The sequence below is a fragment of the Chiroxiphia lanceolata genome, chromosome 31 (genome assembly GCF_009829145.1).
Source record: "Chiroxiphia lanceolata isolate bChiLan1 chromosome 31, bChiLan1.pri, whole genome shotgun sequence".
NCBI classification, from domain to species: domain Eukaryota; kingdom Metazoa; phylum Chordata; class Aves; order Passeriformes; family Pipridae; genus Chiroxiphia; species Chiroxiphia lanceolata.
The window spans coordinates 683,213-710,803 of record NC_045667.1 but is presented as its reverse complement, the minus strand read 5'-3'; the positions used below and the strand labels follow the sequence as shown (position 1 = coordinate 710,803).

At 59.8% G+C, this 27,591-nt stretch overlaps 3 protein-coding genes and 2 long non-coding RNA genes across 7 annotated transcripts; all 5 read left to right on the top strand.

Moving 5' to 3' along the window:
• The first annotated feature begins 3,959 nt into the window (after nt 1–3,959).
• On the top strand, nt 3,960–11,984 carry LOC116779886. 2 transcript variants are annotated; one of them, XR_004354233.1, is made up of 3 exons: nt 3,960–4,271; nt 10,704–10,781; nt 11,919–11,984. It is a non-coding gene; the product is annotated as an uncharacterized LOC116779886 (long non-coding RNA). The 2 variants fall into 2 exon arrangements; XR_004354234.1 differs by lacking the exon at nt 3,960–4,271 and adding an exon at nt 4,664–4,740.
• On the top strand, nt 9,462–10,318 carry LOC116779889. The gene is made up of 3 exons (XR_004354237.1): nt 9,462–9,650; nt 10,130–10,201; nt 10,291–10,318. It is a non-coding gene; the product is annotated as an uncharacterized LOC116779889 (long non-coding RNA).
• Nucleotides 11,985–13,551: 1,567 nt separating the features above from the next.
• Nucleotides 13,552–16,860, top strand: OTUB1 (OTU deubiquitinase, ubiquitin aldehyde binding 1). 2 transcript variants are annotated; one of them, XM_032713765.1, is made up of 7 exons: nt 13,553–13,678; nt 13,987–14,048; nt 14,212–14,310; nt 14,476–14,594; nt 14,959–15,043; nt 15,391–15,585; nt 16,544–16,860. In XM_032713765.1, exons 1-7 carry the CDS (start codon nt 13,618–13,620, stop codon nt 16,739–16,741), a joined length of 819 nt encoding a protein of 272 aa, XP_032569656.1. In that variant the 5' UTR covers nt 13,553–13,617; the 3' UTR covers nt 16,742–16,860. The 2 variants fall into 2 exon arrangements, with proteins under 2 accessions (XP_032569655.1, XP_032569656.1); XM_032713764.1 differs by having other exon boundaries at nt 13,552–13,678; nt 14,212–14,594; nt 16,544–16,857.
• Nucleotides 16,861–17,492: 632 nt separating this feature from the next.
• Nucleotides 17,493–21,274, top strand: LOC116800141 (leucine-rich repeat transmembrane protein FLRT1-like). Its single transcript, XM_032713746.1, has 3 exons — nt 17,493–17,511; nt 18,469–18,582; nt 18,929–21,274. The coding sequence occupies exon 3, from the start codon at nt 18,945–18,947 to the stop codon at nt 20,754–20,756; it is 1,812 nt and encodes a 603-aa protein (XP_032569637.1). The 5' UTR covers nt 17,493–17,511; nt 18,469–18,582; nt 18,929–18,944; the 3' UTR covers nt 20,757–21,274.
• A 690-nt stretch (nt 21,275–21,964) lies between these two features.
• STIP1 (stress induced phosphoprotein 1) lies at nt 21,965–27,579 on the top strand. Its single transcript, XM_032713747.1, has 14 exons — nt 21,965–22,083; nt 22,849–23,058; nt 23,292–23,433; nt 23,732–23,873; nt 24,376–24,538; nt 25,113–25,239; nt 25,324–25,426; nt 25,505–25,625; nt 25,700–25,796; nt 25,886–26,010; nt 26,136–26,172; nt 26,333–26,436; nt 26,858–27,030; nt 27,363–27,579. Exons 1-14 carry the CDS (start codon nt 21,994–21,996, stop codon nt 27,433–27,435), a joined length of 1,707 nt encoding a protein of 568 aa, XP_032569638.1. The 5' UTR covers nt 21,965–21,993; the 3' UTR covers nt 27,436–27,579.
• Nucleotides 27,580–27,591: the final 12 nt, after the last annotated feature.

Sequence of the window (27,591 nt, the reverse complement as noted above, 5' to 3'; positions counted from 1 at the left end):
TACGGCCATCGGCTCGACTGCCTGAGGTAACTGACAGGTTGATGAGACTGAGCGATATTCTATCTACCCACTGACCCACGGAGCAGGGCAGAGCACTTCCAGGCTGACCCCAAGTGAGACACCCCACACCTGGAAGACACACACCACGTGACACAATTAAGAGAAGAACAACACAAAACACAGAGGAGACAAAGGACGTGACACAGACCAGAACTGCTCTGCCCTGCACACGTGAATCCAACAATACAAAGTAAGCCCTTCCTTTGATGTGTCCAAATAACCTGTTACAGGATACCCCTTGCACTGTACTAATTTCAAAAATCCCTCCAGCTGAGGCACACACTTGCACCGACTCCCAGCCCCTCTCTGGGTCTTTGCCCTGCACTTATCTTGCCGACAGCCGGGGATGCGAATCCATCTTGGATGCACAGGAGGGGCACCTGGGCTGGCTCAGAGGATCCTGGTATCGGGAGAGTACTCGGAGTCGACTGCAAGAAAGAAAACCAGACACAAGATCTGAGTCGTGTGCACTTGAACTGCGAGAAAGAAAACCATACACAAGATCTGAGTAGTGTGGTACGTGGGTCCAGCCCCCATGATCCCTCTACTCACTGTCACCGAGGCAGGTCCTCAGGTCACTGGCTCTGACCAGACTTGGACAATGTGCTGTCATCTTCTGGGATACCTGAGCGAGTGAGAGACACAATTTGAGGGCATTTCTGAAGCTGCAGTGGATCCCTGTTCCTCCTGCTGCCTCCCCAACTCACCTCCAATGCTTATCTGCTCCCAAAGGTTAGCCGGATGGCACCTGCAATCAAAACAGCTCAGTGCTTCATTGCTCATCCTTTCAATACTTGGAGATTACCTACAAGGACAGCTCCAGGGGACCAAACCGTGTCCGTCACCTCACTGTGAGTTGGCTTCGGCCCTGTGAGGCTGTGTACATCTGCAAAAAAAACCCAGAGGCAAATGTGAGTACTGAGATACTGCCCCATGTGAGTATGCTGCTCCCATGGCAGTTTCTGTCTGACACCCCTTGACCGTGACCTCTTACAGGCAGGGTCCCCGTCACGCTGGACTGCACGTCAGAAGTCGGTGCACTGCCTGTGAAACAAAAAAACAAGGATGTACGCAGACTCACCACAAGTACACCACCTGCAAAAAAGCATCTAGTTTTGTCCTGCAGTCACTGCTCACCTTCCTCACCGGGCTCACCTTCCCTCTGGTGTCTATCGTCTGCTGGGCAGAGGGCTCTGCATCTGAAAAAAAAAACAAACAAACCTAACAACACTAAACCAGCAAACCATCCAAATGATCAAGTAAACCTAGGCCCAAAAGTCATGTCTTGGCTCTGACCTCACATGAGAACCCACCTTCTGACTGTGCTCCTCCAGCCTCTTCTGTTTATCTCTGCTTTACATCCAGTCCCTCTGATGCTGCAAAGAAATGAGGTAGCAAAGTCAGCCATATAGACAGGGGGACCTTAACTGCTGCCCAATTGTCACTTCTCTTTAGACAAGCCCTCTGGGGTCCAAAGACCACCTGCACAAACAAGCACTGCCTTAACTTTAAGGCCCTGCCCTGAGTGGCTGAGCCTATCCACAGGGTAACCGCAAAGTCTCCTTTCTACTCCACCTACCCCCAACTCTACACTGCAGGGCAGAGCAGTTCCAGGCCCAACACCAACTCCAGTGACACATTTCCAGACAAGTGCTGTGCTGTGACGAGGAGAGAGAACTCTGAGAAAGGAACAACGCCAAAATGGACGTGCTGCCGCACGAGAAGACGGAGGATACGGTGAGACTGAACGCAGGAGGCTCTGAGGAGCCTCAAAAGACACTCTAACAGAACGGCCTGGGACAAGAACTGCCCACAAAATTGCTAAGATGGATGGGAGACAATTGTATGTTCAAAATCTTCTTAGACGCTCACAAGTCCCGGGCGGTTACAAGGGATGACTGCACGGCACAGCCACCGCTACAACCTGCAAGGAGGCTGTAAAAGACACCTGACCTGACACTTCTCAGATGCGATTCCAATGCACGTCCAAGCTAGCGAGCCAAAGAACGGATGGTATGGGCACTGGGCTGGGCAGTGCAAAGGTTCAAGACCCTAGGAATGATGCCTTGGCATCACAGATAAAATCTTTGAGGGCAGAAAGCAAAGACACGGTGACTGTGAATTGTAAGACCCGAAACACAGACTGGACAAAGGACACGACACAGACCTGAACGGCTCTGCCCTGCACATCCTGCTCCATGATGAAAAGTAAACTGCTCCTCCTATGCGGGCCAAGGGCCTGTTAGGGCAGACCCTTTCCCCTCTGCTCATTTGAAAATCCCTCCCTCCTAACCATAACTTTAGACCCAGCTCTCATCCCCTCTCCAGGTGCCAGTCCTCCACTTATCTTTCCCACAGCTGGGGATGTGAATCCATCTTGGCTGCCAAGGAAGGACACCCGGCTGGCTCACAGGGTCCTGTGATCCCTGACTGGGTCGCTGCGAGAAAGAAAACAGAAACTGACACAAGAGTCGGGCAGCACGTGGGAGATAACCCCGCAATTGGCTACTCACCCTCCCCTGAGCCGAGAGGTTCTCGGGCCACTGGCTCCGACCCCGGTCGGAGGCTGCTGCCCTCACCGTGTGCCGTACCTGGGGGAGTGAGAAAAAAAGTTACGGGGTGTTTCTGAAAGTAAGGGAGACCCCAGCACCTCCTCATTACCTCCCCGACTCAACCTCAATGCTCCTCCTTTGCCAAAGGCAGGCTGGATGGCACCTGCAACTGGAAAAGGTCCAGCCTTAATTGATGAGCCTCGTAGGACTAGGAGATTACTGATGAAGGACAGCTGAAGACCATCAAACCTAATTGGCAGGTGGCTCCGGCCCTCTGAGGCTGCACACATTCTACTGCAAAGTAAAAAAGCCAAAGGCAAATGTACAGACTGAGATGCTGCCTGAAAGGATGGCTTTCCTGGGGTAGCTCCTACCTACCTCTCCTCCACAGTCACCTCTTACCCGCAGGGTTCCTGAAGCCTTGGACTGTCTGTTAGAAGGTGGCAGAACCCCTGGAAAACATAGGAAACAAAGCATGTGCACAGATTCACCACAACACCTGGAAAAGGCCATCCAGTCCTGTCCCAGAATCAATGCTCACCTTCCTCACCGGGACTCACCCGGATCACCTCTCCTCCGGTGCCTAGAGCCTCCTGGGCCCAGGGCTCTGCATCTGAAAACAAAGAAAAAACAAACCCAAACAACAAAATCCTTAACACATGGAGTAAATGTGGAGCCAAAAGCTATATCTTTGTGCTGACGTCAGGTAATGTCCCATCTTCTTACTCTGCTCCTCTGGCCTCTGTTCTGTTCAACTCTGCTTTACACCCTGTCCCCCTGACACCGTAAAGGAACCCTAACCAAAGCCACCCAGATAGATGGGGAGAGCTCAAAGAGTCTCCCTTCTCTTTAGGCAAACCACCCAGGGTCACTGCCTGCAGCCAAAGACTGCAGCTGCAATCGCACAGAATATCTGGGGGAAGGAGAGGAAAACTTAAGTGGCACATCTGAAAAGTCAGTGGATGCCTTCACAGGCATTTAGGGGGCTCCTGGACACCGCTTTCCTCCCATGCTACCTTCAAAACACCCCTGGCAATTCCCTAAGCTGGCACCCCAGCCCTCCCTCCGTCTCTGGGCTGTAACCCCCCACTGACTACTTGCGAACCTGGGGGTCTGTTGTCATCTTCAACACAGACCAGCTTCACCTGAGGACTGGATAACACTGGTGAAAAAGTGCCAAACTGCAGTCGAGCTGATGGGGTGATCCCAAAAGATGTAAGGCTCTTAAGGAAAAGAAAGAAAAGAAATAACAAATTAGAAAAGCACCTTACCAACACAGCACATAAAATTATTAAATTGAAGAACCCTGCATTTGAGTGCAATCCTCTTCATTGCCATATACAGCTCTGCTTCTTTGGATGCCAAAGCTGATGCTTCAATAAAGCAGGAATATCTTAAGAAATCCCATTCAATGAAAGAACAGGAGAACTCTTTTCCCATTGAAGCCCAGCTGCTGGATGATCTCCCTGGGCAAAGGCTGGGGTTAATATACCCCTGACCGTGCCCACCTCCCTTCCCGTGAGGCCCTGGGGGAAAGGGAGTAGCCCAATCCCAGACGGTATAAAGGCTCTGGGAGCAGCAGCACTTGAGTGGCATCTCTGACTTAAAATCAGGATGGGTGAAGAGCGTGCGGGAGAAAAGGGCTGTTAATGAGAGCCGGTATTGTAATTGGTTTGGGATTTAGAGTTGCTATTGAATTAGGGTGGGAGCTGGAGCGGGGCGCGCTGGAGAAGCGCGGTCGGGGCCGGGGCGGCGGGAGTCGGAGCGGAGCCGGGGCGGCGGGAGTCGGAGCGGAGCCGGGGCGGCGGGAGTCGGAGCGGAGCCGGGGCGGCGGGAGTCGGAGCGGAGCCGGGGCGGCGGGAGTCGGAGCGGAGCCGGGGCGGCGGGAGTCGGAGCGGAGCCGGGGCGGCGGGGGCTGGACACGGGCGGCGTGGCGGCGTCCTACCTGCGGGAGCTGCGGGACGAGGGTGGTCTTGCGGTACCGGGAATGCCGGGACCCTCCCGGGGTGCTTCGCGATGGGGGATGTGGAGTGAGGTAAAAACAAAAATCTGGAAGTGCTTCCACGGACCCGCGCCCGGTTCGGTGGCTGTGCCGAGGTCTGAACCGGGAAAGAGCCGCTGTCCTGCGGTGAGGACCGGGGGAAATGGCCTGACAATAAGAGTGAGGAGATTCGGGTTAGAGAGAAGGAAAAACTTGGGTGGTCACGCATTGGAATAGGCTGCCCGGGGAGGTGGTGGAGTCGCCGTTGCTGCAGGTGTTCAAGAGGTGTCCGGATCTGGGTGACGGTTTAGGGATTACGGTGGCAGTGTTCGGTAATAGCTGGGCTGTGATGCCGAAAGACCCGGTCCGAAAAAGTGCTCGGAGACTTTTGTGTTTTTAAACAGCAAGGTATTTGTTTATTTAACGTTGGGAACAAGCTAGCTTGTACTTAATTACTCTTAATTAATTAATTACTCACAATCTGCACTCTTTTGATTATGGTAGTTAATTTATACCACAGCCATAAATCAAGTAACGATAACAATGCAATGGCACTTACCGATACTAAGGTTGGATGTATTAGGAAATGGAACACTTGAGAGGCTGTGGGGGAGTATCCCAGAAAAATATCCCACTGATGATGTTCTTTTGCTTGCTCTACCTTATCTATATCTGGGTGTTCAAGTATCTTCTGAAAGAGACTGATATCCATTCCTATTTGTAATTTAGTTACATCATGATACAACAAATAATCGTTTTCTATTAATTGCCCAGTAGTTATTGGAATTGTATAGTTAAAATCACAGCCTATTATTTTAATCAAGTTACAAACACAAAAATTAGTTTCATTTGTAATCTATTGAAAAGTCTTTTCCCGTAGAACCAGAATGCCCAATATAGGGTTGGGTCCGTGGCCACTCCAGTACTCCAGCCCAGGTTATAGTCACCATACTCAATTAGATCCCAGTAGTCAGAGTCAGGTGAACTTGAGAGTGGTTGGTCCTACAGGTTCTGAGGTCTGTGGTTTCTCAGGGGCTCTCTGAACTCGGGGTAGTGAATCCAGGTGGGTGGTTCTTTTATCTGGACTGCTGTGAACGTGGTCAGCAACACCTGGAAAGGTCCATCTCACTTTTATTGCAGAGGGTCTCCTGAAAAATTCTTAACGTGTACCCAAGCAGCAGAAGCGAATGGATGTGCTTTACAACCAGGATGTTTAGTCTGGTTTTCCAACACCACAGTAGATTTCTTATTTAATTGTTTCTTCACAGTTATAACATAATCATAAACATATCACCTGCCTATCTGATCCAAAGCTTCACTATTAATATTCCATAAGGTCTGCATACAGAATTTCAAATGGATTTAGCTTTTCTTTAGACTGTGATTTGATCCTGATTCAAAACAAAGCAGTAGGTAAAGCTTGGTACCAATACAAATTTGACTCTTGACAGATTTTAGCTGTTTGCTGTTTGTTGAAATGGTTCATCTTTTCCACTTGCCCACTTGCTTGGGGGCTGTAGGGTGTATGCAGTTGCCAATTGACTTTTACTGCTTTACTTATTGCTTGTACAATTCGTGCACAAAAGTGTGAACCTCCACCTGAAGAGATGCTCTTAGGCATTCCAAACCGTGGGATAATCTCGTGCAACAGGACAAAGGGTACAAGCTTTCTTTCCGGGGTTGGACAGCAGTGTCCAGGAGCCCATTAAATGCCTGTGAAGGCATCCACTGACTTTCCAGATGTGCCACTTAAGTTTTCCTCTCCTTCCCCCAGATATTCTGTGTGATTGCAGCTGCAGTCTTTGGCTGCAGGCAGTGACCCTGGGTGGTTTGCCTAAAGAGAAGGGAGACTCTTTGAGCTCTCCCCATCTGTCTGGGTGACTTTGGTAAATCCTTTCTTTCCCATGTCAGAGGGACAGGGTGTAAAGCAGAGTTGAACAGAACAGAGGCCAGAGGAGCAGAGCAAGAAGGTGGGTCGTGACCAGACGCCAACACAAAGATGTAGCTTTTGGCGCCACGTTTACTGGATGTGTTGTTTGGGTTTGTTTTTTCTTTGTTTTCAGATGCAGAGACCTGGGCCCAGGAGGCTCTAGGCACTGGAGGAGAGGTGATTCGGGTGAGTCCCGGTGAGCAAGGTGAGCATTGATTCCGGGACAGGACTGGATGGTCTTTTCCAGGTGTTGTGGTGAATCTGTGCACATGCTTTGTTTCCTGTGTTTTCCAGGGGTTCTGCCACCGTCTAACAGACAGTCCAAGGCTTCAGGAACCCTGTGGGTAAGAGGTGACTGTGGAGGAGAGGTAGGTAGGAGCTCCCCCAAGAAAGCCATCCTTTCAGGCAGCATCTCAGTCTGTACATTTGCCTTTGGCTTTTTTACTTTGTAGTAGAATGTGTGCAGCCTCAGAGGGCCGGAGCCACCTGCCAGTTAGGTTTGATGGTCTTCAGGTGTCCTTGTGAGTAACCTCCTAGTCCTACGAGGCTCATCAATTAAGGCTGAACCTTTTCCAGTTGCAGGTGCCATCCTGCCTGCCTTTGGCAAAGGAGGAGCATTGAGGTTGAGTCAGGGAGGTACTGAGGAGGTGCTGGGGTCTCCCTTACTTTCAGAAACACCCCGTAACTTTTTTTCTCGCTCCCCCAGGTACGGCACACGGTGAGGGCAGCAGCCTCCGACTGGGGTCGGAGCCAGTGGCCCAAGAACCTCTCGGCTCAGGGGAGGGTGAGTAGCCAATTGCGGGGTTATCTCCCACGTGCTGCCCGACTCTTGTGTCAGTTTCTGTTTTCTTTCTCGCAGTACTCACATTTGCCTCTGGGTTTTTTTTGCAGGAGATGTACGCAGCCTCACGGGGCCGAAGCCAACTCACAGTGAGGTGACGGACACAGTTTGGTCCCCTGGAGCTGTCCTTGTAGGTAATCTCTGAGTATTAAAAGGATCAGCACTGAAGCACTGAGCTGTTTTGATTGCAGGTGCCATCCAGCTAACCTTTGGGAGCAGATAAGCATTGGAGGTGAGTCGGGGAGGCAGCAGGAGGAGCAGGGATCCACTGCAGCTTCAGAAATGACCTCTAATTGTGTCTGTCTCTCGCTCAGATATCCCAGAAGATGACAGCACATTGTCCAAGTCTGGTCAGAGGCAGTGACAGGAGGACCTGACTCGGTCACAGTGAGTAGAGGGATCATGGGGGCTGGGGCCACGTGCCACACTACTCAGACCTTGTGTCTGGTTTTCTTTCTCGCAGCTGACTCCAAGTACTCTCCCGATGCCAGGAACCTCTGAGCCAGCCCAGGTGCCCCTCCTCTGCATCGAAGATGGATTCACATCTCTGGCTGTCGGAAAGATAAGTGCAGGGCAAAGACCCAGAGAGGGGTTGGGAGTCGGGGCAAGTGAGTGCCTGGCCTGGAGGGATTTTTGAAATTAGTCTGGTGCAAGGGGTATCCTGTAACAGGTTATTTGGACACATCAAAGGAAGGGCTTACTTTGTATTGTTGGATTCACATGTGCAGGGCAGAGCAGTTCCGGTCTGTGTCACGTCCTTTGTCTCCTCTGTGTTTTTTGTCCTTCTTCTCTTAATTGTGTCACATGGTGTGTGTCATCACAGGTGCAGGGTGTGTCACTTGGGGTCAGCCTGGAAGTGCTCTGCCCTGCTCCGTGGGTCAGTGGGTAGATAGAATATCGCTCAGTCTCATCAACCTGTCAGTTACCTCAGGCAGTCGAGCCGGTGGCCGTACGGTCCCGCCGGCTGGAGCGGGTGCACATAACTCGTGTGCAGTGATTATAGCTGAGTGTTGTGGAGCCGATGGTACTTGGATAGCAGGGCCTGGAAGCTGGGTTGTCATTTGTATTCTCGTACGCTGTGGTCAGAGTTCTCACTTGCTCAGTGGAAATGAGTTCTTTGAAGTGGTTAAGATCTCAGTGACCATGTGGGTGACCTGACTAACCCTTTGTTTTTTGTTGGTTTTTTCAGATAAGAGGACACAGTGTACCCCAGACCGAGACAAGCTGAAGCAGCCCGGGAAGAAGGTTGTATTAGCTGTTGGATGCAGGATGTCAGTTTTAGCCACAGGAGTCCTTTATCTTGTGCCTTTTTGTTTTTTATTTTCTAGATGGGCCCAATCGGTCTCGAGGGGCAGCGGCTCAGCGGGGAGACGAGCGAGGTGAGAGTTTTACTCCCCAACCGAATTTGGAGTTAGTTTTAGGATGCTGTCTGTGTGGTCAATCTATGCATATATGTTGTAACTGTTTAATTTTTTTTCTAGGCCATACACAACCCTTTGCCCGCCTGCTGAAGGTGCCGCAGGTCCATCCGATAAGAGGTCAAGCTGAAGGAGCCGAGATAACCAGTATGAGGCAGCACGTCAGCACGAGCCTCCAAGTCCGTGTTGTCTCGCAGCGGCCGGCTGTCCACTTCACGGTGTGTAGCAACGCTTCGGCGTGCAGTCTGACGGGGTTTAGAGGTTTTTGGCTTTCCTTGTGAGCCATCCCTAAATGTTTGAGAGCTCAGTGTTTGAGCATTTACCCCTTTCATTTGCAGGGGAGGTCTTGGGAGCAGCTGAAGAGAGAGGAGCTTTCTCGGTGAGTCGGGGAGGCAGCGGGAGGAGCAGGGATCCACTGCAGCTTTAGAAATGCCCTCTAAGTTTGTCTCTGCCTCGCTCAGGTATCCCAGAAGATGACAGCCACAGCATGTGACTCCCATCAGAGCCCGTGAGCTCATCCAGCAGCCAGGCTTCCAATGGGATAAGAGCTCTCCCTTTCTTTCACTGAATGGGACTTCTCAAGCTATTCCTGCTTTATTGAAGCATCAGCTTTGGCATCCAAAGAAGCAGAGCTTTGTATGGCAATGAAGAGGATTACAGTCAAATGCAGGGTTTTTAAATTTAATAATTTGGTGTGCTGTGTTGGTAAGGTGCTTTTGTAATTTGTTATCCTTTTTTCTTTTCCTTAGGAGCCTTGCATCTTTTGGGATGTCCTGATCATCTCAGCTGCAGCTTGGCATTTTTTCACCGGTGTTATCCAGTCCTCAGGTGAAGCTGCTCTGTGTTGATGATGGCTACAGACCCCCAGGTTTGCAAGTAGTCAGTGGGGGGGTTATAGCCCGGAGATGGAGGGAGGGCTGGGGTGCCAGCTTAGGGAATTGCCAGGGGTGTTTTGAAGGTAGTATGGGTGGAAAGCAGTGTCCAGGAGCCCCCTAAATGCCTGTGAAGGCACCCACTGAATTTTCAGATGTGCCACTTAAGTTTTCCTCTCCTTCCCCCAGATACTCTGTGCGATTGCAGCTGCAGTCTTTGGCTGCAGGCAGTGACCCTGGGTGGTTTGCCTAAAGAGAAGGGAGACTCTTTGAGCTCTCCCCATCTATCTGGGTGACTTTGGTTATTGTTTCTTTCTCATGTCAGAGAGACAGGGTGTAAAGCAGAGTTTAAAAGAAGGTTTAAAAGAAGGTGGATGGTCACCTGACATCAGCACAAAGATGTGGCTTTTGGCTCCACATTTACTCCATGTGTTAAGGATTTTGTTGTTTGGGTTTGTTTTTTCTTTGTTTTCAGATGCAGAGCCCTGGGCCCAGGAGGCTCTAGGCGCCGGAGGAGAGGTGATCCGCGTGAGTCCCGGTGAGCAAGGTGAGCATTGACTCCGGGACAGGACTGGATGGTCTTTTCCAGGTGTTGTGGTGAATCTGTGCACATGCTTTGTTTCCTGTGTTTTCCAGGGGTTCTGCCACCTTCTAACAGACAGTCCAAGGCTTCAGGAACCCTGTGGGTAAGAGGTGACTGTGGAGGAGAGGTAGGTAGGAGCTCCCCCAGGAAAGCCATCCTTTCAGGCAGCATCTCAGTCTGTACATTTGCCTTTGGCTTTTTTACTTTGCAGTAGAATGTGTGCAGCCTCAGAGGGCCGGAGCCACCTGCCAGTTTAGGTTTGATGGTCTTCAGCTGTCTTCATCAGTAACCTCCTAGTCCTGCGAGGCTCATCAATTAAAGCTGGACCTTTTCCAGTTGCAGGTGCCATCCTGCCTGCCTTTGGCAAAGGAGGAGCATTGAGGTTGAGTCAGGGAGGTATTGAGGAGGTGCTGGGGTCTCCCTTACTTTCAGAAACACCCCGTAACTTTTTTTCTCACTCCCCCAGGTACGGCACACGGTGAGGGCAGCAGCCTCTGACTGGGGTCGGAGCCAGTGGCCCGAGAACCTCTCGGCTCAGGGGAGGGTGAGTAGCCAATTGTGGGGTTATCTCCCACGTGCTGCCCGACTCTTGCATCAGTTTCTGTTTTCTTTCTCGCAGCGACCCAGTCAGGGATCACAGGACCCTGTGAGCCAGCCGGGTGTCCTTCCTTGGCAGCCAAGATGGATTCACATCCCCAACTGTGGGAAAGATAAGTGGAGGACTGGCACCTGGAGAGGGGATGAGAGCTGGGTCTAAAGTTACGGTTAGGAGGGAGGGATTTTCAAATGAGCAGAGGGGAAAGGGTCTGCCCTAACAGGCCCTTGGCCCGCATAGGAGGAGCAGTTTACTTTTCATCATGGAGCAGGATGTGCAGGGCAGAGCAGTTCAGGTCTGTGTCGTGTCCTTTGTCCAGTCTGTGTTTCGGGTCTTACAATTCACAGTCACCGTGTCTTTGCTTTCTGCCCTCAAAGGTTTTATCTTTGATGCCAAGGCATCATTCCTAGGGTCTTGAACCTTTGCACTGCCCAGCCCAGTGCCCATACCATCCGTTCTTTGGCTCGCTAGCTTGGACATGCATCGGAATCGCATCTGAGAAGTGTCAGGTCAGGTGTCTTTTACAGCCTCCTTACAGTTTGTATCGGTGGCTGTGCCGTGCAGTCATCCCTTGTAACTGCCCGGGACTTGTGAGAATCCAAGAAGATTCTGAACATAGCATTGTCTCCCATCCATCTTAGCAATTTTGTGGGCAGTTCTTGTCCCAGACCATTCTGTTAGAGTGTCTTTTGAGGCTCCTCAGAGCCTCCTGCGTTCAGTCTCGCCGTATCCTCCGTCTTCTCGTGCGGCAGCACGTCCATTTTGGCGTCGTTCCTTTCTCAGAGTTCTCTCTCCTCGTCACAGCACAGCACTTGTCTGGAAATGTGTCACTGGAGTTGGTGTTGGGCCTGGAACTGCTCTGCCCTGCAGTGTAGAGTTGGGGGTAGGTGGAGTAGAAAGGAGACTTTGCGGTTACCCTGTGGATAGGCTCAGCCACTCAGGGCAGGGCCTTAAAGTTAAGGCAGTGCTTGTTTGTGCAGGTGGTCTTTGGACCCCAGAGGGCTTGTCTAAAGAGAAGTGACAATTGGGCAGCAGTTAAGGTCCCCCTGTCTATATGGCTGACTTTGCTACCTCATTTCTTTGCAGCGTCAGAGGGACTGGATGTAAAGCAGAGATAAACAGAAGAGGCTGGAGGAGCACAGTCAGAAGGTGGGTTCTCATGTGAGGTCAGAGCTATATATGGCAATGAAGAGGATTACACTCAAATGCAGGGTTTTTAAAATTTAATAATTTGGTGTGCTGTGTTGGTAAGGTGCTTTTGTAATTTGTTATTTTTTTTTTTATTTCCCTTAGGAGCCTTACATCTTTTGGGATCTCCTGATCATCTCAACTGCAGCTTGGCATTTTTTCACAACTGTTATCGGTCCTCAGGTGAAGCTGCTCTGTGTTGATGATGGCTACAGACCCCCAGGTTTGCAAGTAGTCAGCAAGGGCTTACAGCCCGGAGATGGAGGGAGGGCTGGGGTGCCAGCTTAGGAATTGCCAGGGGTGTTTTGAAGGTAGTATGGGTGGAAAGCAGTGTCCAGGAGCCCCCTAAATCTCTGTGAAGGCATCCAGTGACTTTTCAGATGCGCCACTTCAGTTTTCCTTTCATTCACCCTTTCAGTTGATATCCTTAAAATCACAATTCGAGGGATTTCCCCTTCAATTTAAACACAGACAATATTGGCAAATGACTTTTTCTGCAATTTAAACCCCTTTTCCCCCAAACCTGCCTTCTTTCTGCAGTCACTGAATGCACTGGGGAGGGACTAGGACCACTGGGAAGATGATATTGAAAGGAGACAGCCCTCCTCTACCCCCCCCCCACGCTGCCCCTCCTGCTCTGGTGCTGGTCCCCTCGCCTGCGCTGCTCCTCAGCACAGAGCTCGTTCCTTGGCACCTTCCTCCAGCAAAACTCCATTTCCAGGTGCATCCAGGAGCTCCCCCAGCCCACGCAAGGTGCTCCCACCATTGTTCTTCGGGAGACCACCCCCCCGCGGGATTGTCCCCCCTGGCCGCTCCCCTCTGACCTCTGAGGGCCGCTCCTCACCCTGGTCGTTCACGCCTAAGGAGGGAACAACGCATGAGAGGTGGGAATCTGAGGGGAAAGAGTCGCTGACACAATCCAGGGTGGGAGAAACTCCAAGTTTTTATTTTTGTTGCCCAGAAAACATGCTGCCACCGCAGCGTGCGCCACTCTGCCCTAAAGCACCGCTGTTGAACAGCCGCATCTGCCACACTGCCGTAAAATTCAGCAAAACTTCGGACGCTCCCCCCCCTGCAGTGCTCCCAGTTCATCCCACAGCTCCCAGTACACTCCTTTCCTCCCCCCAGTGCTCCCACTTTGTCCCACTGCTCCCAGTACCACTCCTTGACTCCAAAATTTAATGAGTCCTAAGATCACTGCCAAACCAAAGGCGACAGGACAGGAAGGTCTTTCTGGTTAACACCTGCCTGGGGCAGCCCCTCACCTGCCCCTCAGACCCCGGGGCTCCGCGCTTCCCTCTCGAGGGGCAGAACTGCCAAAATTTCCGTTGTACCTCCCAAACTGAGGGTCACCTGCGCCACCCACAACTGGGCCAGGTGCGCTCCCTGACAGGGGCACGGCCTCCGCCGCGGGGCGGGGCCTGTTTGCAGGGGCGGAGCCACGCGGCTCCCGGGCCGCCTCCGTGGGCGGAGCCTGTTGCCAGTGCCGGGCGTAGCGGCGGCGCCCCGGGAGCGGCGGGCGGTGCCCCGGAAGCGGCGCGGCAGGTGCCCCGGAAGCGGCGGGCGGTGCCCCGGAAGCGGCGCGGTCAGGGCGGCGATGGCGGCGGAGGAACCTCAGCAGCCGCAGCCGGAGCCGCTCGGCGGCAGCGACGCGGACGGTACCGACAGGCCTCTCCGGGGCCCCCTACGCCCCCCGGTTTTGCGGCCCGGGACCCTCGACCCGGGATCTCCCCGCTCCCCCCGGGGGGGCCTCTATAGCCTCGGCCCCCCTCCCCCCGCCCACCGCGATGCCCCACCCTAACCCCCCCCTCCCACCACCCCCAAGACCCCCTCCATCCCTCTCCGGGCTCCTGATGGCCCCCGCCTTATCCCCAGGACCCACTCGGGAGGCGTCCCCGTTCCCCAGACCCCCCTGAGGAGCTGTGGAGCCACTCTGGGCTCCCCCTGACCCCTCATATCCCCCTAGGCGTGAATTGCCTGGCTTACGACGAGGCGATCATGGCGCAGCAGGACCGGATCCAGCAGGAGGTGAGGAAACCCCCGACCCCTCAGAACTCCTCACAAAACCCTCCTTTAAACCCCTTCAGAGTCTGCCCCGAAACCCCCACGGAGGTCTTCAAACCTCCCCAACCCCCCGTGGGGGTCCCCAGTCCTCCCCCAGTCCCTGACCCCCTCCAGTCTTGCCCCCTAGATTGCGGTGCAGAACCCGCTGGTGTCAGAGCGCCTGGAGCTCTCGGAGCTCTACAAGGAATATGCCGAGGATGACCATGTGTATCAGGAGAAGATCAAGGTGCAGCACTGGGAGATACTGGGACACCAGTGTGGTTCTGGGAATAGTACCACTATGGGACTGGGAGCTACTCTGGGACACCAGCACAGGCCTGGAAGCAGCCCAGATCTCCCAGGGGGTGTTCCCCCGCCCCCACAGTGTCCCCACGCCCCCTCTGCCTCCCAGGACCTGCTCCAGAAATATTCCTACATCCGGAAGACACGTCCAGACGGGAATTGTTTCTACCGCGCCTTTGGCTTCGCCCACCTGGAGGCTCTGCTGGAGGATGGGCAGGAGCTGCAGCGGTGCGGACCCCCAGAGCCCCCTGGACTCCCCCCAGGGACACCCTGGGAACCCTCAGAGTCCCCTCATACTATTCCCACAGCACCCCCGGATCCCCCACAGCACTCCCAGAGCCTCCCCGGGCACCCCTGTACCCTCATGAGGACCCTGCAGCACGATGCTCCCACTCAGACCTCTTGCTCCCTACCCCCTTAGCTCCCTTGGACCCCTGCCCCCCCCCCCAACCCCTGGGTTGTTCCTCCTCAATGATATAGTCCCCTCTGGGCCCCTCCACGACCCCTCGGGTGCCCCCCTGGACATCCCAAACCCCTTTGGGTCCCCCCTGAGCCCCCTAAGCCCCCCTGGGCCCCCCCGATGTCCCCCCAGGTTCAAGGAGGTGTCAGCGCGCAGCAAGGAGGAGCTGGTGGCGCAGGGCTTCACTGAGTTCACCATCGAGGACTTCCACAACACGGTGGGCACGGGGGCTTGGGGGACACCAGGAATGTGGGGGGCAAAGGGACACGGGTCTTCACTGAGTCTGCCATCCACAACACGGGGAGCACATGGGGGGGTGCGGGTCCCTGTGACCTGGCGTGTGCCCTTGTGTGTACCCCCAACACATGTACGTGCATCTGACACAGGTGTGTTGTGTTTGTGCCCCAGGGGTATATGTGTGTGTGCCCCTCATGGATGTGTACCCCTGACCTGGGTGTGTGTTCCTGTGACACACACGTGCGTGCCCCGTGACACACACGCGTGCCCGTGTCCCTGACACACGTGTGTGTGTGCCCCACACACGCCTGTGCTTTCCGTTCACAGCTGATGGAGCTGATCGAGCGCGTGGAGCGCCGGGTGCCGCTGCCGGAGCTGCTGGCGGCCTTCAACGAGCCGGCAACCTCGGACTACCTGGTGGTTTACCTGCGGCTGCTCACCTCGGGCTGCCTCCAGCGCCACCGCCGCTTCTTTGAGCAGTTCCTCGAGGGTGGCCGCAGCATCAAGGAGTTCTGCCAGCAGGTACAGGGCATGTGGGGCACGCAGGACTTCCGTCATCACTTCAGGGGCACACACGTGCCCTTAGGGCACAGAGGGCTGGCATGGGGCGCACAGGAGTTGTCACCATAGCAGGGGCACAGGGGCACGTGGGGGCTCTGCTGACAGGTACGGGGCATGTGGGGTACACAGGAGTTCTGTCATCACATTAGGGCATGCAGGGCAGGTGGAGCTTGCACGGGGCACATGAGAGTTCTGTCAGTACAGCAGGGGCACATGGCAATTCTGCCAGCAGGTGTGGGGCACAGGGGCCACACAGGAGTTCTTCCAGCAGGTACGGGGCATGTGGGGCACACAAGACTTCTGTCATCATATTAGGTGCAGGCGGGGCTGGCACGGGGCACATGCGAGTTCTGTCACCATGGCAGGGGCATATGGGTCACGCGGGAGTTCTGCCAGCAGGTTTGGGGCATGGGGGCACACAGGGCTGGCACGGGGCACATGGGTGTTCTGCCAGCAGGTTTGGGGCACACAGGGCTCAGAGAGCTCACACCTCATAAGGGGCTTGTGTGGGCTCCTGGGGCTCACACGGGTTGGGTGGGGCTCACGCAGGTCTCACACAGGGTTCACACCGTGTCACGTGGCCTCGCACGGGCTACCCAGCACCTTCTGGGGCCCCTCCCAGCTTCACACATTTTCACATGAGCGCCGCTTGGGCCCCACAGAACCCTTCTCACCACTCTGGGGGTCTGGGGAGGGTCTCATGTGGTGTCAGTCATCCTCATGCCTGCGCAGGCTGCGCCCAGCCTCGCACCGGCCCCCAGCCTTTCACGGGGCCTTGCGCTGTTCCCCGGCCCCTCGTGCTGCCCCTCAGCCTCTCGAACGGCCCCCCGCAGCCCCCGAGAGGTGTCGCGCAGCCTCGCACCCCTTCGTGTGCCCACCGGCCCCCTCATACACCCATACGGCCCCTGTCCTACTGCAGGAAGTGGAGCCCATGTGCAAGGAGAGCGACCACATCCACATCATCGCGCTGGCGCGGGCGCTGCACGTCTCCATCCTGGTGGAATACATGGACCGGGGCGAGGGCGGCGCCACGAACCCGCACGTGTTCCCCGAGGGCTCCCAGCCCCGCGTCTGCCTCCTCTACCGCCCCGGCCACTACGACATCCTCTATAAGTGACCCCTCTGCCACGAGGGGCCTCACACCGCCCCCCGGCCATGGGGCCCCAACCCCACAGGCCCTCTTGTGGCCTCCCGACCCCCCTCCCGCCCCCCAATAAAGATGCGGCCCCAGTGCTGAGCATGTTTATTTGGGATGGAGGATTTGGGGGCATGGAGGGGTTGGTTAGAGGCAGTTGAGGGGGTGGGAGGGTATTGGGACCCCCCTGGGGGGCAGTTGGGACTGAGGGGAAGGAAGTTGTGGGTGGTTGGGGCCGGGGGCGAACCCTGGGACCCACTGCGTTCAGCATGGGCAGCGGGGGCAGGGGGCGTCCTAGGTCTTGGCCCACCCTGGTGCCAGGACCCTCCACCTCCCAGCTGTAAAGCACCATAGAAACACTCCTCTCCCCCCAGGGGTCTCCAAATTCGCCCCTCTCCCCCTTACCGAAGGCACCAGCGGGGAACGATGGACCCCTCGTGTGAGGGAGGAGGGTCCTGGTGTGAATGCCCCCCCCCCCCCGCCGCACACCTCCTTCCCAGGAACCGAGGCGGGGATGGGCCAACGCACCGCCTCCCGAATTCTACCCCCGGCCCGCGTTCACGCGCACCCGCAGCCCCGGGTCCCTCCGCACTGGGGGGTGGGCCCGGCCCGGCCTCCCTCAGGCCCCGCCGGGTCCCCCCTCACCGGGGGGGCGGGTCCGGCCCGGCCCCCCCAGGCCCCCCCGCAGCCGCCGCCTTCCCACGCCCGCAGCCGCCGCCGCCGCCGGGCCCGCACGCGCCGGTACCGACCCGGTAAGGGCTCCCTGATCCCCACCGCGCTCTCGGGACCCCCCTAAAACCAACGCCCCCGACACCCCCAGACCCCCCACCCGCCTCGGTACCCGCGGATGCTCCAGCCCGGGGGAAGGGCCGGTCGGCCGGAGTGGGGCCCGTCTCCGCCCTTGGACCCCCGGAGCGACACTCTCCCGCAGAGACACCCCCCTCCAAAACCCTTCCGAACACCCCAGGCCCCAAAACCGCGATTCCCCCTCCCCCACCCCGACTTCCCAGGGATGCTCCAGCCAGGGGGAGGGGCCCAGGCGTCCGGGAGAGAGGAGGACACCCAGGCATGACCCCCCGCCGCCATGAGAACCCCCCCAACCTCCCCAAATCCCATCAGCCCCCCTGGAGCCCCCTCAAAACCCTCCCGGTAGCCGGGGATGCTCCAGCCGGGAGAAGAGACCATCCAGGGCGGGGGTGGGAGAGGAACCTAGGCATCCGCGGGCCTGACCCCCCACCCACGAGACCCCGCGCCTCCCACCAGCACCCTCAGACCCCCAAAACCCCCCATCCCACCCCCCGGTATCCAGGGATGCTCCAGCCCGGGGCGCAGGACTCCGGCATTCAGGAGAGCGACCCCCCACCTCCATAGGGCCCCCAGGACTCCCCTGAGCCCCCTCAGACCCCAGGGAGGACCGGGGTATCTGGGGCTTACAGGGGTGTTCATGGGGGGGCATCACCTGGGTCTCCTCCTGCGGGGCGGGTCATGTGACCCCTTGTGCGAGGCCGGGGCTGACGCAAGGTGGACCCTGGGGCACAAGGGTCCCGGGGGGGTCCCCTAATGAGATGCTGCTAACGAGGGAGGGGTTCGTTAGCAACGTTGGTAATTGGCACCCAGGGGGGGCCCGGACACCTGGGTCCTGGCAGGTTTTGCACGAGGGGGGCTGTCGCATGAGGACCCCACGGCTCACGCTCCCTCCCCATCGAAAGCGGCCCCCCCGGCAGGGGGGGGGGGCCATGGAGAACCGGCACCGGTAGCCTTGACCTCGCACGAGGACCTATCGCACGGGAACAACCGTTGCACGAGGACCGAGGTGGACCCAGGTAGGGCCCTACCCCACCACACCTCGTCGCCTGGGCCCCCCTATGACGGTGGGGGCCGGGGGGGTCCCTACCCTGGGTATGGGGTCAGGGGAATCTCCTACAGGGGAGGGGCTTGAAGGGGTCTGCAAACTATAATGTTGAGGAGGTGCCCAATAATGGGAGAGAGGGGTGTCTCTGCCCTTTTTATGGGGTCAGGGTGGGCATTCTGGGTCCCCTATGATGAAGGGGTGCTGAGGCAGGGGCACCTGCCCTATATATGGGATCAGCGTGGGGCTGGGTCACAGCACCCGGGTCCTTCAGGGTGCGTCCCCATCCCACTGTCCTGACACCTCCCCCCAACCCACAGGACCCCCCACCCACCCATGGCCCCCCCTTCCCCCCTCCTCCACCTCCCTCCCCCGCCCTGGGCGCCGCGGGGGGGGCCGCCCCGGCGCCTGACTGCTGTCACCGCTGTCGTCCTCGTCGCCATCGCGGCTGTTGCGGCCTGTCCCGCCGTGTGCCGCTGCGCCGGCGGCCGCGTCTACTGCAACGACCGGGGGCTGACGGCCGTGCCTGAGGGGCTCCCGCCCGGCGCCACCACCCTATTCCTGCAGAACAACCGGATTGGTGACGCGGGGATCCCGGCGCGGCTGGGCCGGCTGCCGGCCCTGCGCGTGCTCTACCTGTACGCCAACGCGCTGGAGCAGCTGCCGGCACACCTGCCGCCGGCGCTGCGGGAGCTGCATCTGCAGGAGAACAACGTGCGCGGGCTGTGCCGGCGGGCGCTGGCGCGGGCACCGCTGCTCGAGCGCCTACACCTGGATGACAACTCGGTGTCGGCAGCCGGCATCGAGGAGGACGCCTTCGCTGAGAACCGCCGCCTGCGCCTCCTCTTCCTGTCACGCAACCACCTGAGCAGCGTGCCGGCCGGGCTGCCGCCGGCGCTGGAGGAGCTGCGCCTGGACGACAACCGTATCCACACCATCCCGCTGCGCGCCTTCGAGGGGCTGCCGGCGCTGCGGCGCCTGGTGCTGGACGGGAACCTGCTGGCCAACCAGCGCATGGCCGACGACACCTTCAGCCGCCTTGGCAACCTGAGCGAGCTCTCGCTGGGCCGCAACGCGCTCGCGGCCCCGCCGGCCAACTTGCCTCGTGCGCGGCTGCGCCGGCTCTCGCTGGCCGCCAACGCCATCAGCCACGTGCCAGCCGGTGCACTGGCACGGATGAGGGCGCTGGAGCGACTGGACCTGTCGGACAACAACCTGACGACGCTGCCAAGGGGGCTCTTTGATGACCTGGGCAGCCTGAGCCACCTGGGGCTGCGCAACAACCCCTGGTTCTGCGGCTGCAACCTGGCCTGGCTGCGGGACTGGCTGCGCCGGCGCGCGCCGCCGCGCCTCGAGGTGCGCGGGCTGCTGTGCCAGGCACCCGCGCGGCTGCGGGGACTGCCGGTGGGCGAGCTGCAGGGGGAGATGGACGCCTGCGACACCCCCGCCGCAGGGGCCGGGGGGGCTTCCCCCGGCATCGCAGCCGTGTCCCCAGCGGCTTCAAATGGCGCCGTGGCCGCCTCACCAGGGGCTGCGGCCACGCCGGGGCTGTGGGTGCAGGCGGCGCCGGGGGGGGCCTTGCGGGTGCGGTGGCCACCGGCCCCCCCCGGCGCATCCCTGCGGCTGAGCTGGCTGCGGCCCGGAGGGGGGGCCGTGACCGAGACGCTGGTGCGGGGGGAGCGGGGAGAGTATGTGGTGCGGGCGCTGCAGCCCCGTGCCCCGTACCGCGTGTGCCTCGCGGCCCTCGAGCCCCCCGCCGCCCCCCCACTCTGCACACAGGCCCGCGCTGGGGCCGGGGACCCCCCTCCCGGTTCTCCCGGTGCACCAGCCGGGGACACCCCCACCGCGCTCCCCCCGGCCGCGGCTCTGGGGGCGTCGGCAGCGGCAGCTGCCGGGGTGATCCTGGGGGTGCTGGGAGGATGGTGGAGGAGGAGGAGGAGGCGGGGGGGGCGAGGAGGGGCACCCCCCCCGCCCCCTAAAATCAGCAGAGCGGGGCGGCTGCCGCTGCGGCCCCTGCGGCCCCCCGACGAGGGCGGAATACGCACCGTGTACCCCCCTCCGCCGCCCCCGCTGCCCCTCCCCAGCGCTCGGGGGTACCGGGGGGGGCAGGTGCCCCATGGCGGTGGTGAAGGGGATGGGGGATCCTGATGGGGGGGTCCCTCCTCCTGGGAAACCCCACGTGTTGGGGACCCCTCTGGGGCTGTGGTTGCTTGCCCCTGTTCTGAGGACATTTGGAGGGACCCGCCGGGGAGTCGAGGAGAGGGGTCGCCCTGCACCTCCCCCGTTTCCCTTTTGGGGCATTTTGGCTTTTTTAAGGTGTTTTTTTGGCACCGCGGCTTTTTTGGGGGGAAAACGGCAGATTTGGTGCAGGAATGGGATTGGGGAGAGGGACGGACCCGACAGCCTCGATCCCTCCAGGATCTCCAGGAGGACCCCAGGCCTGGACAGAGCCTGGGGGGTGGAGGCAGAGGGGACTCGGGGTCAGGGTGGTCCCCTGCTGCCCCCCTCCCGGGTCTGTGCCCCCTCCCTTCCCCCCGCGAGGTGCCTTCACCCCTCCCCCTGCCCCTGCTGTTGGATTTGGGGAAAAAGGACCAAAATCAGGAAAAATCGACCCAAAAGGGCCGAGGGGAACCCTGACCCCCAAATAAACCCAGCGGCTCCTTTTCCTGCCAGCGCCTCTTTCCCGTGGGATGGGGTGGGGAGCTGTCACCTGGGGGCGTTCACACAAGGGGTCTTGAGGGAAGGGGCGCAGTTGGGGGATGGTCATATGGGGTCACTGAGAGTAATGAGGTGGCGGTGACACAGGGATACCCTGGGGTAGGATGAGCAATGGGGAGTTTGTGGGGGGTATGAGGCCTTGCACGAAGGCTGGGGGGGGGGTTGTGTCAGGGGAGGGGGATCATGCCTGAGTCCTGTCAAGGTCACACGTGTGTCACTCAACACCCCCCTTCCCACCACCAGGGACCACCTGACTCCCTTCGGCCTCCGGGGGGGTGTGGGGGGGAATCGTGTGCAAGCCCCGCCCCCGTGCAAACCCCGCCCCTCGCTCCCCCTGGAGACACGTTCGGCAGCCAGACCTCCGCGCCGCCAGGGGGAGCATTCCCCCCTCCACCCACCCACATCCTCCCCCCCGATAGGCGTCACTCGCAGCCAATGGAGAGTGGAAAATTCCAGAAGGGAGCGCGGGGCGAGGCCAATGGGCAACCGGCACTGGGCGCCGCGGCCAATGGGAGCGGGAAGGGGCGGGACCCGCTGCAGGCTTCCGGCGGGGGCGGGTCCGGAGGGGGGCGGGCACCGTTTCTCCCGGTGGTCAATGGGAAGGCGGAAGGTCGGGCGGCGGCCAATTGGAGCGCGCGCGGGGGCGGGCGGGCGGGACCGACGGCCAATGGGGCGCGAGGGGTGGGGCCGAGGGTTTCTAGCAGCTTCCAGAGGGCGGCGCGGGAGCGGCGCGAGAGGAGTTGCGGCCATGGAGGAGGTTTGGGGGGGATGAGAGGGTCCGGAGGGTCCTGGGAGTCCCAGAGGCAGGCGGAGGAACCTGCGGGGCGTGCCAGGGGGTCCCAGGGTTGGGTCTGGGTCGGGGGGATCCTGGGGAGGGGGCCTGAGGAGGGCCGGGGGACCCTGGGGAGGACCGGGGGGCCCTGGGCGTCCCTGAGGGGATTGGAGGCCCCGACCGGAGTCGGGGCGCTCCGAGGGGGATCGGGGAGCCCTGAGGGGCTCGGAGCAGTTTCACGCTGTCTGGAGGTCCTTGAGGTGTCCCGGGAGGGTGGCGAGCGGGACCTAGGGGGAGCTGAGAGCAAAGGGAGTTTCCGGGGGGTTTCGGGGTCCTTGAGGAGGCGGGGAGGGGCTGGAGGGCGGTGTCCCGTTGTTTGGGGGCCCGGGGCCCCGGCTCCATCTTCACGTTTTTCTGTTTCTCTTCCTCCCTATCCATCTCTCCTTTACTTTCCTTCATCTTTTCGCCTTCCTCACGCCCCTCTTCTTCCTCGTCCCTTCTTGGTTCTCTCACTTTTCTTCTTCCTCGTGCCCCTTCTCTCTCACCCCTTTATCCTTCTCGTCTTTCTCGCACCTTGCTGCTCCGGGTCCTTTGTTTTTCTTCTGCCTGCTCCTCTGCCCTCCTTTTCTTCCTCCTCGTCCCTTTCATACTCGTCCTCACGCCCTTCCTTTCTCCTTCCTCGTCTCCCTTCTCCTCTTCCTCGCACTCTCCCGTTCCCCGTGGTCCGTGCCTTCCCTCCGTGTCCCGCAGGCTCAGGAGCTGAAGGAGCGGGGGAACCGGGCGCTGGCGGCGGGGGACGTGGGGGCAGCCGTGGGGCACTACTCGGCCGCCATCGCGCGGGACCCCAACAACCACGTCCTGTTCAGCAACCGCTCGGCCGCCTACGCGCGGCTCGGGGACTACACCCGTGCCCTGGCCGACGCCTGCCGCACGCTGGAGCTGCGCCCTGACTGGGCCAAGGTGGGGGGTTGCTGGGGGGGCCCTGAGAGCTCTGACCCTGGGGGGCCCCAGGGGGTCTGACCATAGGGGTCTGCCTGTCTCCCAAGGGTAGTCGTTGATGGTGGGGTGTAAGGGTCTCCTGTGTGGCAGGGGTCAGGGTTCCCCTGGGGGCGTCTGACCAAGGGTCCCCCTTTGCTCCCCTTTTCCGGGGGGGAAGGTCTGACCGTGGGGTCCCTCTTTGCTCCCTTTTCCAGGGGTACTCACGGAAGGCGGCAGCGCTGGAGTTCCTGCAGCGCCTGGAGGAGGCCAAGGCCACGTATGAGGAGGGGCTGGCACGGGACCCCGGGAACGAGCAGCTGCTGCAGGGCCTGCGCGGGGTGGAGACGCGGCTGGCAGGTACGGGGGGCTCAGCGGGGCTCTGAGAGTGGCCTGACAGGGGTTGGGGGGTTTGGGCCTGGGAAGGGGCGGGCTGACACGGGGCTGGAGGGGCTGCAGGGAGTGGAGGAGTGGCTGGGGAGGCTGCTTGCGGGTCCCAGAGCAGGTTTGGAGGTCCCTGGGAGAGGCTTTGGGTGGCCCTGAGGGGTTTGGGGTCCCTGGGAGGGGGTGTGGGGAGTTTTTGGGGTTCTCAGAATGGGACTGGGCATCCTAGGAAGGTTATTTGGAGTCCCTGTAAAGGTCCTTGACCTAATTTCAGAGCGGAAACTGCTGAACCCCTTCAGTGCCCCTGACCTGCTGGCACGACTCGAGGGGGACCCCCGGACGCGGGCGCTGCTGGGGGACCCCGAGTACCGGCGACTGCTGGAGACGCTGCGCAGCGACCCGGGGCAGCTCGGGGCGTCAGTGCTGGGCCTCGGGGGGCCCTGGGGGGCTGGGAATGGGCCTCGGGGGGGCTGGGTGGGCTGGGAATGGGCCTTGCGGGGCCAGGGTGGGCTGGGAGGGGGCTCTGGAGGACTGGGGTGGGGCTAGGAAGGGGTTTGGGGTGGCTTTGGGGTAGGACAGGGCGGGTATGTAGGGCTGAATTTGGGAGACTGGGGGTTGTTAGCTCATTTTGGGGAGTTCAGGGAAGCAGCAGGGCCCGTGGGTGGGGGTCAGGGTGCAGGTTTTGGGGTGCTGCCCCCCCACGGTGTGTCGGGGTGTGGATTTCCGGACACCCCCTTCAATGTTCCCCTGCCCCCCCAGAAGGTGCAGGACCCCCAGGGTGGGGGCCAGGGTGCAGATTTTGGGGTGCAGCCCCCTTGGGGGATGTCGGGGTGCGGATTTCGGGATGCAGCCCCCCCGGTGGATATCGGGATGTGGATTTTGGGGCACTTCCCCACGCACCCCTGCCCCTCCCGCCAGGAAGCTGCAGGACCCCCGGGTGATGACGACGCTGAGTGTGCTGCTGGGGGTGGAGCTGAGCGGGGCCGAGGAGGAGGAGGAGGCCCCCTCCCCGCCCCCCCCACCCCCCCCACCCCCTGCCCAGCCCCCACCACCCCAGGAGCTCCCCCAGAACAAGCAGGAGGTGAGGGGGTGTTCCCAAAACCCATAAGGAGGGGAGGGAGGTGTTTTGAGGACACGCAACCCCCCTGCACATCTGAAGAGCATCATGATAGACAAGGCGGGTGGGCAGGTTTGGGGCAGCTGAGGAGAGTTCGGGGGGGCTGTAAGGCAGGTTTGTGGGTGAGGGGGTTAGGGTTAGGGGATTTAGGAGCAGGTTTTGTGGTGCTGGGGGAGGAGTTGGGATTCAGGGAGGGTCTCAACCAAGTTTGGGGATGAGGGCTTCCTGCCAGTTTTGGGGTGATCTCCCTGTAGAAGGTGCAGCAGGGGAAGTAGTGGGATGATAGAGGGGCTGGCCAACCTTTGGAGAGGTCCAAGCCACTTTTGACATGATCTACTCCATCAGGGACAGCAGGAGAAGAAGCTGGGTGACGGGTGAGCGGGTTTTGGGGTTTGGGAGGGGGTCACAGCCAGTTTTGGGGCGACACCGCCCCCCAGGCTCAGCAGGAGCAGGAGCTGGCCAGGTTTTGGGGGTCTGGACAGCAGCTTTTAGGGTTTGGGGGGTCCCAGCCAGTTTTAGGGTGACCCCCCTCCATCAGGCACAGCGGGAGAAGGAGCTGGGCAATGCCGCCTACAAGCGGAAGGAGTTCCCAGCAGCGCTGGAACACTACACCCGAGCTGAGCAGCTAGACCCCACCAATATGACCTACGTCACCAACCAGGCGGGTGCGTGACCCCTCGATCCCCCCTGAGCACCTCCCAAACCCCAAAACCCCCCAAACCCTAACCCAAACCTGCCCCCAAACACAGCCGTGTACTTTGAGACGGGTGACTACGAGCGGTGCCGGGCACTGTGTGAACGCGCCATCGAGCTGGGACGGGAGAACCGAGAGGATTACCGGCAGATCGCCAAGTGAGTTGGGAGGTTTGGAACCAGGGGTATCCTCTCTGGTTCCCCCCAAATCACCCCCCGACCCCCCATTTCCCCCAGGGCGTACGCACGAATCGGGAATTCCTACCTGCGCGAGGAGCGGTACAAGGACGCCATCCACTTCTACAACAAGTCCCTGGCTGAGCACCGCACACCCGATGTGCTCAAGAAGTGTCAGCAGGTGACGTGGGGGGTGCGGAGGGAGGGAGGGCAGCCCTCCTGGGCTCCCCCCGAACCCCCTTATTGTTGCCACAGGCTGAGAAGATCCTGAAGGAGCAGGAGCGCTTGGCCTACATTGACCCCGACCTGGCGCTGGAGGAAAAGAACAAGGGCAACGAGTGCTTCCAGCGAGGTGGGGGGGCGCTGTGGTGGGCTGGGGGGGCCCCGCCCTGCGTCTGGGGGGCACCCTGTGACAGCAGGCGGGGGGGTGTCCCGTTTTAGGGGATTACCCCCAGGCCATGCGGCACTACAGCGAGGCGATCCGACGCAACCCAAATGAGGCTCGGCTCTACAGCAACCGTGCCGCCTGCTACACCAAACTGCTCGAGTTCCCCCTCGCCCTCAAGGTACAGGGCTGGGGGTGCCAGGGGGCTGAATTGAGGGGTTGGAGGCTGACTTGGGGGGGTAGGAGGGGTCCTGGGGCTGGTCTGAGGGTATAGGGGTATGCCTCTGAATCTGCTTTTTCCCACAGGACTGTGAGGAGTGCATTCGCCTGGAGCCCACCTTCAGTGAGTGGGGAACATGGGGGGGCACTGGAGGGGCTAGGCCCTGCCCTTTCGCTGCTTTGCCTTCAGCCGTCTCTACCTGTACCTGTACTCCTTTCTCCTTCCTTCACCTGTACCCACATTTTCCTCTCTCACCTGTATCTGTGTGCATTGCCCCCCCCAGTCAAGGGCTACACGCGGAAGGCGGCGGCGCTCGAGGCCATGCGCGACTACACCAAGGCCATGGAGGTTTATCAGCGTGCCCTGGACCTCGACCCCACTTGCAAGGTGAGCCCGCAACCCCCTGAGCCCCTGCTGACCCCTGTGACCACCTCTGAGCCCCTGCCTACCCGGGCCCCCCAGTGGCACTGCAGGACCTGAGAGTACAGCAATTTGTGACTCCCGTGGCCCCCCAGCCCCCTGTAATCCCCAGGAGGCAGCACAGTGGCAGTGGCGCTACCCGGGGGTGTGCAGCACCCCCTGTGACCGCCCCTGACTCCTGTGACCCCCCGCATGTGCCCCTCTGTGATCCCTGTCACCCTCAGGAGGCAGTGGAGGGGCAGTGGCACTGCCTGGGGTTAGAGCGTCCCCTGTGAACCAACCCCCCTGATCTCTGTGCCCCCCGCCCTGCCCCCCAGGAGGTGGCGGCAGCGCTGCCTGGGGTTACAACACCCCTGTGACCCGCCACGCTGCCCCGTGTGTCCCCCAGGAGGCGGCAGAGGGGCAGCGGCGGTGCCTGCGGGCGCAGCAGCAGCGCTCAGAGCCCCCCGAGGAGCTGCGGCGCCGGGCGCTCGCCGACCCCGAGGTGCAGCAGATCATGGGGGACCCGGCCATGCGCCTCATCCTCGAGCAGATGCAGAAGGACCCCCAGGCCCTCAGCGAGTGAGTCCCGGGGGAATTTTCTGGGATGTTAGCAGCCACCCTGTGGTGTTCACTGAGCCTTGGAGCCACACCCAGCCCTCTGCAGCTGTGTGGGGGGGTCCCCAACTCTCTCTGAAGTCATCCTGGAGGTCCCCAAGGTCTGATGGGGTGTCATTGCCCATCTCTCACAGCTCACTGAGTCTCCATGAGGTTGCCCAGGGTTGCCTAGCATGTCCCCAGGTGTGTCAGTGGGTGTCCCCAAGATGTGGAGGGGTGTTCCAAGGGGGGTCCCAGGCATCCCCGCCCATCCTTGGGTCCCCCCATGCCCATGCTGATCCCCGGTTTCCCCCCAGGCACCTCAAGAACCCTCTAATCGCCCAGAAGATCCAGAAGCTAATGGATGTGGGGCTCATTGCCATCCGGTGACCCCCCCAAATCCCGGGGACCCCTCTGGGACCCCCCCCGGGTACACCTTGATCCCCCAGGGGAGGCAAGGGGTGCTGCCCCTCCCTCCCTCCATCCTGTGTTGGTTCTGGGGTGCTGTGACCCCAAATAAAGAGCGGAGCAGTGGCCCAGCGTTGG

Coding starts and splice junctions, on each gene's coding strand:
- OTUB1 (XM_032713764.1), top strand. CDS start 13,618: ATGGCGGCGGAGGAACCTCAGCAGCCGCAGCCGGAGCCGCTCGGCGGC. Junction 15,044..15,390: donor TCGAGGACTTCCACAACACG/GTGGGCACGGGG, acceptor TTCCGTTCACAG/CTGATGGAGCTGATCGAGCG. Junction 15,586..16,543: donor TCAAGGAGTTCTGCCAGCAG/GTACAGGGCATG, acceptor GTCCTACTGCAG/GAAGTGGAGCCCATGTGCAA.
- LOC116800141 (XM_032713746.1), top strand. CDS start 18,945: ATGGCCCCCCCTTCCCCCCTCCTCCACCTCCCTCCCCCGCCCTGGGCG.
- STIP1 (XM_032713747.1), top strand. CDS start 21,994: ATGGGGCGCGAGGGGTGGGGCCGAGGGTTTCTAGCAGCTTCCAGAGGG. Junction 23,874..24,375: donor GACCCGGGGCAGCTCGGGGC/GTCAGTGCTGGG, acceptor CCCTCCCGCCAG/GAAGCTGCAGGACCCCCGGG. Junction 25,797..25,885: donor CAACGAGTGCTTCCAGCGAG/GTGGGGGGGCGC, acceptor GTCCCGTTTTAG/GGGATTACCCCCAGGCCATG.